The 12,134-nt window shown below is 33.0% G+C and overlaps 1 protein-coding gene and 2 long non-coding RNA genes across 7 annotated transcripts in view; all 3 read left to right on the plus strand.

Moving 5' to 3' along the window:
- Window positions 1-12,134, plus strand: part of LOC115874918 (protein kinase shaggy-like) — a 119,727-nt gene that overhangs the window by 81,061 nt on the left and 26,532 nt on the right. For all 4 annotated transcript variants that reach the window (XM_030890219.1, XM_030890218.1, XM_030890216.1 and 1 more), the window contains exon 4: window positions 6,126-6,236. In XM_030890219.1, coding sequence (XP_030746079.1) covers window positions 6,126-6,236 — 111 coding nt within the window. The remainder of the gene's footprint in view (window positions 1-6,125; window positions 6,237-12,134) is intronic.
- On the plus strand, window positions 9,896-11,197 carry LOC115874922. Of its 2 annotated transcripts, none has more exons than XR_004048926.1 (5): window positions 9,896-10,263; window positions 10,323-10,425; window positions 10,481-10,645; window positions 10,720-10,790; window positions 11,000-11,197. It is a non-coding gene; the product is annotated as an uncharacterized LOC115874922 (long non-coding RNA). The 2 variants fall into 2 exon arrangements; XR_004048925.1 differs by having other exon boundaries at window positions 9,897-10,263; window positions 10,720-10,786.
- On the plus strand, window positions 11,307-11,750 carry LOC115874923. The gene is made up of 2 exons (XR_004048927.1): window positions 11,307-11,526; window positions 11,590-11,750. It is a non-coding gene; the product is annotated as an uncharacterized LOC115874923 (long non-coding RNA).

The raw sequence follows: 12,134 nt of genomic DNA on the forward strand, positions 1-12,134 counted from the left end.
GTGTCGGTTTTTTTTGTATATCTTATCGCGATTAAAATAAATAATAGTAAAACCAAACCCTGTAAAAAAATATGTTTATGTATATATTTTGTTGATACAAACCTGTTCTCTTTAGTTTTTCAGAAATATGTTTCCATATGTTCTCCCGTATTTGTTGATCTTTATAATCTTTTTGTCCGCTGTCATAAATAGCAGGGTGTTCAGCTATGGACTCTATTAGTTGCTCATCCTCTTCAGGCGAAAATTGTAACATTTTATGTTTCATTACAGTTGATTTTTCCACTGTAGACATGTTTGTTTTTATTATAAAATATTATTAAAAAAAGAACGCGTACCCATTCCGTATACTTTTCACTATGAAAACGCAAAGCATGTGCGTCTAGACTCCTCTCGAGGGCAGTCATGCGATAACCGCATGCGATTGGCGGACACTGAAGCGTCAGACTCTCACATAGGAAATCAGTTGTACATAATTGCACTTAACCAGTACCTCGTGTTTATCGCATGCGGCGAACGCATACGTTTCGACGCAGTTAGGAAATCCTACCTTATCAGCGAACAGCGAAAAAGTACTTCAAAACAAAATCACCGCATGTGTGCGGATTTGGTCGAACGTATGCGTTCGCTAAGTATGTACTCGGCTTTACAGATCTATTATACATTATACAGTCCCAGGGTTTTGACAAAAGCCAGTATCTTAGAAGGCTTCAAAGAGGCTAGTTCTCCATCTCTGATATCAGTCATTTTCTCTATAGAATCTGCATTCGCCGTTGTTTCTTAAGGCGGGTTCTCACTTGTCAGTTTCGCTGACGCAGTCTGACTGATTCAGTGATACTGAACAAATAATGAACGTCAGAACACATTTTCATGTTAAATGATCAGTAAATTCGTACTTTCAGTTAAAGTGAAAACCAGTTCTACTTTTTTCATTTTTGACTGATCATTATCGAATAATGAATAGAAACTGAAGCGTGAGAACTATATTTTCGTGATTTGTTCAGTTTACAAGTAAAAGTTAATTAATTATTTTAATATATATCTCCAAAAAAATCCTTTATGGGTATTTCGCCACTGCACTGCAATAAAATCTACAAAATAAAATAGTTACTTTTTGTAAACACTTCTGCGTTAAACCTAAACGGACACTGCTTGTCAGAAGTTATGTTTACAGTTATACAAATTGGCTTAACAAAGAACAAAATGCTTAACGTTTCGGAAAGTCTATCGTCGGAAGCAAAAAAAAAAATTCAAAGAATAAAGAAAAAAACACTATTTAAAATATTTAAATTCAAACTATTATGAGAACACGCTTTTTTATAGAGCAGATACGTCTACAAGAAACCGTTGACGTTCTGTTAAAATAGAACGTCAACGGTTTCTTGTAGACGTATCTGCTTTAAAAAAAAAGTTTTCTTCTTTTCTGATTCACCAGAATATTCTGTAATTCATTTGCTAATTGTAAACAAACTTCGCGAACACCTGGTTTCAATTTTGTTTTAACCATTTTCATGTCTGCGAAATCACCACGTTAAAATGTTTGGACCAACTGAATACTGAATGTAGCAAACCATGAAACGTGTGAATACAATCGTTGATTTTTATTTTTCATTGATAATGAATCAGTCAGACTGCGTCAGCGAAACTGACAAGTGAGAACCCGCCTTTAGCTTCAATCTACTGAAGTGGTCGTTGAGGAAATAGTATCCTGTTAAAAACCCCGTGATAATCTAAAAATATTTGATTTTTCTCGGTCGTAAGTTCTGAGAAATTTCTTCGAGTGCCTTAGACCGTTGGGGATTCCCATTCCAGATTACGGATGGAGTCTTCCAGGTTCTTCAGTTCCGCTTTGAGTTGGTTTCCACTTGGAAAGCAGAACGTTTCTGGTCCAGTTAGTGGAGTTTTCGCTCCTTTACTAGCTAGATCGCTTGTTTTTCATTGTCTTCTATCCCTTGGTGAGCTAGCACAAAGAGTAAGAAGACTTTTTTATTTCCTTTGCCTAATTTGTTCAGCTTCTCTAGGCATTCTTTGGCCAACTTCGAATTGATGGTTACTGAGTTGATCGCTTTGAGTGCTGCTTGACTATCGGATAAGTAAAAAGTAAAAGTATTGTTAAGGATTCCGTGACTGACTGCCGAGCGTGGGAAGCGCTTATACCGGGTGCGTCTCAAAAGTGACTTATCCCTATAACTTTTTTATTTTTTTAGATAAAAAAACGAGATTTGGTATGTTAGTATATGGCATAAATTAGGATTGACTGACGTATTCAATAATTGAATTATTAAAAACAATTATTGTTTTTGGTCACTTCCTGTTTCACCGGAAATGATTACAACTTTTGATTTTTAGATTGCACCCTCGCCATATTTTTACTTTATTTAATAGAAAATGGCACTCTGAATAGAATGACATAGATATGTCAACTTTTGACATTTTTGCACATTTGGTTTTTTGGTTTATTTGAAATTGTAACATGCGGTTTATATCGAAAATTTGACTCGAAATACCAAGTGTGTGGTATCAAACTCTTCGTAAAAAATGCTTTTTCCGAATATCCTAATGAGCCACCCTTGTTCCATTTGAAAAAATTGAGATATGATAAAAAAATACGATTTGGTTTTTTTTTATTTTAACCGGCCAGGACAAGACACGAAAAACATTAGACGATCAAATCTATTTTTCCAAGGCTCCTTGATTAAAAATTAGTGTTTTTAACACAGCCATGGCACTGTAGATTTAAATTTAAAATACAATTATTTTTGTTTAAGCGAGAATGTCAAAAGTTGACATATGATATGTCATTCTCTTCAGAATGTCGTTTTCTATCGAATAAAGTAAAAATATACCTAGGGTGCCATTTAAAAATCAAAAGTTGTAGTCATTCCCGGTGAAACAGGAAGTGACCAAAAACAATTGAATAAGTCAATCAATCCTAATTTATGTCATATAGTAAGTAACATACCAAATATCGTTTTTTTTATCTAAAAAAATAAAAAAGTTATAGGGGCGAGCCACTTTTAAGACGCACCCGGTATACTGTAGCGGCTGTTTCGGAAATTATCTGTAGCATTTTCCTCCTTACCAATAAATTCTGCTGTGTGGCTTGGAATTTCTCCTACTTTGTCCGCTTCTCGACAAATGTCGCCATATACCTTGACAGTATGATAAATTCTACGCATCTTTCGATAGCGTAGGTTTCTGCCTGATGTTGGGGTAGGTGCCTATTGGTTCGGAGTATTTAGTTTTCGGCCCAAATAATCCTGTCCCTATCCCTGCTTTGGTTTTGGAAGCATCAGTATACCACGTTATGGTAAGGTCTTTTACCTGCTGTGAGCAAACGTTTCTCTCTTCCAATCCTTTTTGTTGCTCAATACTACAATTAGGTATTTCTCAAAGTTGTACATTCTTGGTATGTCATCCACTGGGAGTTGGGGAGTGGAAATTTCCTTTTGATGGTGTTCCAAGCCCCTGAATACTAACCATCCTGTACAGTCGAATACCGAAAATACGATATTGATAAACTTTTTTCTTTAGTATTTTGTATCTAAATGTTCCGACAAACAAAAGTAAATAATATTTACGCATATAAAAAACTGTACGATAAACAGCTGATACCAATCACATTATGTCTAATGACGTCACAACAGATTTAATGATTTACGCGTGGTTTTGGAACGTTCCATGTCAGGCTGAGCTGAACTTTAGCTAGACACAAAATCGTTATAAATGAATAAATTAAAATTTATGGATATGTTAGGTAATACGCTAGTTGAATAATTAATTGTTAAGATACCATTTTTTGCAAGGACCCTATTAAATTATACAACGATTAGTAATATACAGGATGGCTCGATAAAATTGAGTAAAGTAGATTAATATCATGAAGTTGTTTAAGGTTTGTAAATTCTTCTGAATATATTTTTATAATTTTGACATTTTTTTTCAAATAGGATCTACACAAAACATAATAGTATTCAACTACGTATTTTATGAATGAAAATAAGTTAATTGCATACAATTTACCTTTATACAAACGTGCTTCGTTTGTCTGTTAGAGGGCATCACTAAAAACAAACCCGAACCGTTGATGCGCAACCTTATGGACAATTTCGTGGAACAAAACATGTCCGAGATGTGGCTGGCGTTAACGTCAGCCTGTCCGAGATTTAGTTTAGCTCTGAGCCGCTGCGCGCCGAATGCCATTTACAGCGCAGCGGATAAAGAATGCTGTACCGTAGTTCTGCTGTCAGTCGACAGAGTGAATGGTTGCCGGAGACGGTGTTGCCAGAACTACAGGTTAATCCGTAGATTTAAGGATTTTGGGTACAGTATGTTAATAATACGGATTTTCTGTAATTAAACAATATAAAATTATATGATTAAACAAAGAACGGCGTCAGACTTAGCTTGGAAATGAAGATCGCTGTTATTTCATACTTTTTTCGATTATACGAAATATTCAGTACCTATAAAATAATTTTTCTTTTTGTTGTTTATTCTGTGTTTAACACGAATACATTTTCAATACATAAATGCGGATTTTTCGTCCAAAGATATTTTCGTCAAACGTATTACAGAGATTACACATTTTAATATGGCAACACTGTTCGCTAGCGGAATTAGAGAAAATGAGTGTTTTATGCGTTGGCCACAGAATGTGTAGAGGCTCCACCGTGTAGCACTTGAGACGTAAAGGGGAATCAAATCAGTCTTGTCGCGAATTTGCCCATTAGGTTGCGTATCTTCCCAATTCTTTAAATCAACGCCCGAACGTTAATTAATTTAAAATTTATGAAGCTTATTGTCAAAGACACTAACATAACATTCCATTTTTTTGCCAACTAGATTATTAGCGCTTACTAGATTTTATGCCTCTACATAGCTTGGTGTGACATGAGTGCAATATTTTTTGTAAGTCAGCTTCGAAAAAATATTTAAAAAAGATACGCAGTGGTCTTTTTTTATAAGAAACAAAACTAAAGTAGTAAATACTATAAGGACCAGTTTTCGAAAAAATCAATCGTCAGTAGAGTTGGAAAATATTTCTACTAAAATGTATGTAGTGGTGGGCGTACTTTTCACCCTTTCCCTACTTTTTCTTGTGTTTTGTAAAAGTAAAATGTTAAAATCGTTTATGAAAACATAGGCTCCCTAAATCTCATTCAAATCGGAATAACGGTATAAATAATAATATATTCTTAAAATATCTTAAAAAATGTGTTTATTTTTTTAAGTTTGATGCCCCCTAACGTAGGGTAACTTTCAAAATAAAAAATAAGAGGACGAGAGGGTAAAAAAGAGGCCAGGTGAAACATTTTTTGATACATCGCCCAAATATCTAGAATTTATCAAAAAGTTATGTCAACGGTATGCTATCTCTAAGTTGATGTCCTATTCTTTCTTTCTTAAAAATATTAATTAATTTATATGCAAAACTTGTTAAAATAAAACAAACCAGTTTCAACAAAACTTTTTTTTCAAAAAATAAGCCAACATAAGTAAAGATAAAATAGTTAAACATGTTTATCGCTTCCACAAATATTTTTTGTACATAAATATTTCTTCATTTTCGTTTCTGTACAAATGAGTGGGAGTAGTGAAAGATATAGATTAACAATTTTCTAAACCATTGTGGCAATAGACGAATATTTTTTAGATTTTGAGTTTGGTTTGTAAAAAGAGGACTTTTTCAATACGTGAGAGAAAAGAGGACAGTGAGATGAAAAAAAGGACTGTGCTCAAAATAGAGGACGGTTGGCAACCCTACCCTAACGGGCAAAAATATTAATTTTTATAAAGAGGTCTTTTTTAAATTCATGTTAAACACCCCTATTCTTTCTAAAAATCCTATAATTATGAGTAAATTTCAATGGAGAAGTTAATACTTTTACCATATCTAGTTAAGTACTTTTAAATTTGCTTATAAATCAACACTTTACAACAACATAAATCTATAAGTAATTTCTTCAAAATTCACCCTTCATGATGTAAATCTATTTTAGATAATTATTGTGTTATCTTGTATGTACTGTATTCTCTTATTCCCTATATTGTGAGTATTCTTTATAATTTGTCTAATGAACCGACTTGTTATATCCTAAATTAATGTGCCTTTATTTGTGTTTCAGAAAGATGAGGTGTACCTGAATTTGGTTTTGGAATACATACCCGAAACGGTATACAAAGTAGCGCGGCATTATAGCAAATCCAAACAGACTATACCCATTAGCTTTATTAAGGTAATTGTATGTTTATGTATCCGCCAGACTTGTTTTAACTATACCATTCGAATTGACTCGTTAGCGATACTCCGTTACGCTAAACAAATTAACTGGTCAATAACAAAATCATGTATGTATCGTCTTGGGTTATTGAAAATTGAAAGTTGCAAGTAATGTATTTTTTTAATACACCACATGCTTTTTTAAATATATCGGAACATTTTAATAGATTAATATGTTTTGTTAATTATTAATTTTTCTTTCTAAAAGTTCCAACGTTAGGACTTATGACTATAGAACTCTGAATTCTGCTTAATGCACAACAACCAGACAAAAATATTACCAATTACTTTAGAGAATTGTTTGCGTGACAAAGCTTGCTATCATAAGGATATTATAAAATTTTAATCTCCGTTATGCATATAATCTGTGTTAATTGAACTCTTTTAAAAAGTATATATAAAGGGTGCTACAAATTCGAGGTACGAGCATTTGTATCTCGGAAACCGTAATAGATACGAAGATGATTAACTTGGGGCAAAGTTGCTCCTTGGGATGTTCACCAAGATGCCATCAAAAAGGCTATAAAAATTTCAAGGATCGCAAAGTTTTTTTTGAAAAAAAAAAACGGGTTTTTTGAAAATCAATTTTATTTTTTCCTGACGTTGTTTTTTAGAAAATAAAAAAACTAGTTACACATTCTGGTAGCCACTTTATCAGGGCTATCTGATAGTATTTTTAGATTTTCAAATTAGCTGATAATTATTTGTGAGATACATAGGCCAACTTATTTTTTTTTAAACGGACCTGCATTTTTTATTTCAGGTTTTGAAAGAACTCGGTCTCCTGAGTAAAATGATACGGCACACTTGATACTTTTTTTTTGTTTTGGATACCTTAACAATAAGAAAACTATTTATTTATTATTGTTTAAAATAATTTCAAGTCCGACTCTGTTTTTTTAATTATTTAATCTGATTATATTCATCGCAACAATGTTGAAATGTATTGATTTCACTTTTACAAATGAAGTCTAGTAATATACACCCGTCCCCCCCTTGGCGACAGGTCACCTCGCTGGTCATATACTGCTCTACTATTTCAAATCAATCTTCCGGAGAAATAATTTGATTGTTTATATTATATCATATTTATATGATTTTTTATTATTTTGTTGCGTTTGATTTTCCTTATTCAATATTTTACCACACGTCATATTTAAGTTTGTAAGCTTATCAATATATTAATGATAAATAGATTATATACTTAAAAAACAGAGCCGGACTTGAACATAGTTAAAATAAGTTATGTTCAAATGTCTAAAACAAAAAAAACAAGTGTGGCATATCATTGCAGTTCTTTCAGTGTTCTTCCAAAACGTGAAATAAAAAATGCAGGTTCGTATTTAAAAAAATTTAAGTTGGCCTGGTTTATCTATTGCGGTTTCCGAGATACCCATGCTCTTACCTCGAATTTGTAGCACCCTGTATACAAACACCAGCAAAAATAATTTTTATATTTTCGAAATACGGTGTGTACAAAAGATCTCTTCAGGAAAGCACAATTCAGTTATACACTACTGGCAAAGGAATATTAGCAATAGGAGGTTTTCAATGCGATAAAAAAAGATGGTAAGGCTGCAAAATACACTGCAGTGCAACAGAGACGGATAAAGTGTCTTTTCCCTACCATCGTATAGGGGAAGTGATCATAGAAGTGATACGACGAGCGAGCCCCTGCGAGAGGGGGCGCCGGGCGGGTCTTTAAGACGCTTGTGTGGGGGCTACCGCCTACTAATAGAACAGAATCGAAAAAATAGAAACAGGACGGACAGTGTTGCCATTCAATTAAATCGAAATTATGTTGGCTTGTCAAAATTCTAAATCTTCTAATCCCATTATCTTGCCTACTTAATGAAATATTAAATAAAGTACGAAACAATTTTACGAATGTTTTCTCTAGGCACATAACTTCTTTCTAAAACGAAAAGTAACATGCAAAACTTTGATATCATTTCTAAAATAGCAAGTGCAATTCTATGAAATGGCAATACTTTACGATCTTCCTAGCAGTCGCCCCGACACAGTCGGTCGGCGGCGGCGCTTCTAAAGCCGCGGCTGTGACAAAGGAATTAGTTCCGAAAAAAACTTTATAAGGAGTAGACGAACAGGGTTGCCGGGTTTGTTAGATTATAATTCCATACGAGAACAAAATTCTCGGTAGATCTTCAACAAAAATTGAAAGTACAGAAACGAAATAAAATATAATATTTAAGTCCAAAATTAGCATTCCTATGTGTCGTAATAATAGATCACTCAAATAAAATACAAATATAATAAATATAACAAGAATTAGAAATAGCTAGGTATATTATTTAATATTAAAAAAATATTGAATTAAATAATATTAATATATTAATAAAAACATATAAAACTATAACAAGTAGGGATAGCAGTCACAAATTAGTGTAGCAGTCACTTTTTACCTTTGTACAAATTTTGATCAGTGATATCTAAAATCAATTTCATTTCAGTGGGAAAGCTGTAGCAACTCTCAACTCTTTTTTCATATTAATATATTTTTTGATGGGAAAATCACTAAAATATTTGTCCGAATTTAGGTTGTTTCTTAATTTAAATTTTGTTTTTTGTTTACATTTTTTGGGGGAAAATATGGGTTCAACTTTAGTAGATGAATGAAATAAAATCTTTTCAAAAGATATCAACTTCGGGCATGTCGCCAATACCGCGCCTAATAAGGAGTAATAAGGATTTTAGGAATATCTCTGTAACTCTGCAACTAGACAGAACGATGACCTGTATGTGTGTTATTACTAAATAAAATTTAATGAAACAATAATAAAGTCAGATTATACAGATTCCAACGCGGCAGTCGCTTAATTTTTAGTCAAATAAGTCAGCTTTTTAAAAGTGCTTCTATTGTAAAAACTAAAGACGCAGTTGAGTATATCGTTAGATTTTTCTTTAAAACGAACGCTTACAGACGAAACCGGTAGACCTGGCAACTCTGTGATGAACTGACGGGAGTCGGAATAGCGAGGTGCGGAGGCGCGGGAAGGGAAATAAAATAATGGCGATAAATAAAGGGCAGGGAGATGGGTATCATGAGTGGATGGAGGTGGCGGAATTTCCAAAATTTGTTATCTTATTGGAGTTTGTCTAAGTAGACAGTCGTAGTGGAAGTGGAAACGGGGAAGTTGTTGTCCATCTCTGTTTAAGCATAGACTTTTTATAGGCGTTTCATTCCAATGCATGTAATTCCTATGCCTAGAGATCCATTGCCGGGCCTGTATATTACTAGTTGAAGCCAGGCGCATCCGCCACATCAGGAAAAAAAATACTTTTTTTTTTTAATTAAATGAAAAACAAAAAATCCGACGACGACAGTTTTTAGAAGAGCCAATTAGCTATCTTTTAGTAAAAAAGCAACTTTCTAGAGCAAGTCGTTACTTCAGTAGGGGTGACACAGATAAACATTAGCATTTTATATATAGGGAAATTGGAACAACTTTCGTTGCACGTCATCAATGACACCATGCGTCGTCTAAAGGTGCGTATTCGTTATCCGAACGAACGAACGAATGAAAGTGCGGTATATTTAGACGGGGACCGAACGCATGCGGCCGTTCGTTCGTTCGTTCGCTCGACCATCCGAGGTGGCGGTATTCGTCCTACGGGGTATTTGTCCTACCAACCGAACGTCACTTCGGGCATGTTCGGTAGTCCTAAAAATTCCTGTTTCAGGAATTTTGTCCTGGCTAACGTATTAAATCTGTCAACGTCGCATACTTTTCAATCTTGTTTTGTTTTGGAATTTGACAAGATTAACCTCAGAAAAAGTTTAAAATTATAATTTTTATGAACATTGACGAATAATGTTATGAATAATGTAATAGAACCTGATATAAAATAATCCGGAAATATTTACAAATAAAGCATAAACAAAATGAAAGTGATAGCAACACGATTACCTTTGATAATGTGTTTTTTATATAAGAATACGTCTACATGGGTTGAAATCTCAGGTGTGTATCTAGATAATATGTATTCAAACAAAAGCTGTAAAACGATTAACAATTTTTAGAAAATATTAAGCTATCCACAAATTCCTGAAAATAAATTAGCCGTGATTTGCGGAAAAAATGTTCTTAATTATTTTTCCCACATGATGTCCTTTCAGGTTCCAGGTATGTGATATTGTTTTAATTGCAAGATCGTAGCTTACAAAAATTCATTCTTCAGGAAACAGCACGGGCATGTATTAGGCATAATAAGTAATTATAAAAATATGAGCAAAAATGAGATGGTTTAAAAGAGTGAAAATTTTAAGGTTAAGAAATCTGAAACTCAAAGGAAAACTGATTAAAAACTGATAAATAAGTACCGTTAAACTGGAAAAGCAAACTAGTAAGTATTTTATTATGAATCTATTCACTATAACATTGTGGTATTTTACGAAATGTATTTCTTTTGAATTACAGCTATACGCATAATACAAAAGACAATTTATCATCTTTAAAACCATAAGGCATATGATATATGAGATAGGTAGGTATGTACCATGTGGTAGGTACAATATGATCGAAAAAAAAACGGCGTCAGTGATGGCTATGAAATGAAGATCGGTGTCTTTTATATGTAAAATTATATAGGGAATGTCAAGGATCGTCATTTCCAAGCCAACTGGACGCCGTTTTTTCGATTATATGAGACATAAGTGTCAGCCTTCCTAGACCACAGACCTTTATATTATACTTCTAGCACAAGGACATATCGGCAAGCCTTAGGTTGGTGTTTACGCGTGTAGGTGTGAATCGCTATGGTGATCTGGTCGGAGATAGAAAAATATAAAATATTTATTACATAACCACACTTAATCTGATGATTTCCTATGCATTCAATACCAAGTTCAATACATCTGATTGTAATAAGCATATTGGCCATACTCTTCATATACATGAAAATCGTATCAATCGTGTATCACATAGCACATTTAAGAGGACTGATCCTATAAAGGCATTTATTTTTGTTTTCTATTTATAACCTCGTTAACTCATTTATTTTGTAGATTTATTGAATATTAAGCTCTAGGATAAAAAAACCTGCTTAGACAGAACATGGGTATTTTCGAATACTTTATTTAGAAGATCTTGTCAGGACAATGATATAAGATTACAGAAAAATATCTGACGTAGGACAAATGTATAAAGTCTTCAGGATACCCTTCGGGAACAATTTAGAATGATGCAGCGTAAACTACAGTAAAGTCTGAACATTAAAGCATAAAGGTAAATAAATTATCCATACATGTGTGCAGCAAAGTCGTAATATAATAAATTTATTGTTTTCAGAAACAAAATCCACAACTTATTCTGCCAAATACAAATAGTACACATCTTATTTTACTAAGCGTGTTGACCGTACTCTTCATACACACAAAAATCGGCACCCAAGGCCTGAAATGCCAACTCTAGTATACCTATTCTATGTAATAAATATTTTTTTAAGTATATTTATTTGTATTATTATCTTTCTAGATTAAAATATTTTTAATCAGTCTGAGAATCAATATGAATTTATTTTTAAAAAAGAACGAGTATACCTAAAAGCAAAAATGATTTAAGTTAGTATGTCAAAATAATAAGTTAAGGTATTTTTAGAAAACCTGTATTTTAAATTGCAAAAGCTGATAGAATTTCAAATATTTTTCAAACTAAAAAAATGTATCGATCTGAATTAATTTTTCAAATATAACCAGAAAAAAATATCTATCTTAAAGTTGCAGCTGTGGTTGCAATACTCTGTATTGCTAAAAAACATTTTATTTATTAAAATTACAAAATTACGGTATAAAGTTATAAAAAAGTACTTTATAAAAAAAGATCTCCAAATTGTC

Source organism: Sitophilus oryzae, unplaced genomic scaffold (assembly GCF_002938485.1).
Source record: "Sitophilus oryzae breed Bouriz unplaced genomic scaffold, Soryzae_2.0 scaffold_1307_pilon_pilon, whole genome shotgun sequence".
Classification (NCBI taxonomy): domain Eukaryota; kingdom Metazoa; phylum Arthropoda; class Insecta; order Coleoptera; family Curculionidae; genus Sitophilus; species Sitophilus oryzae.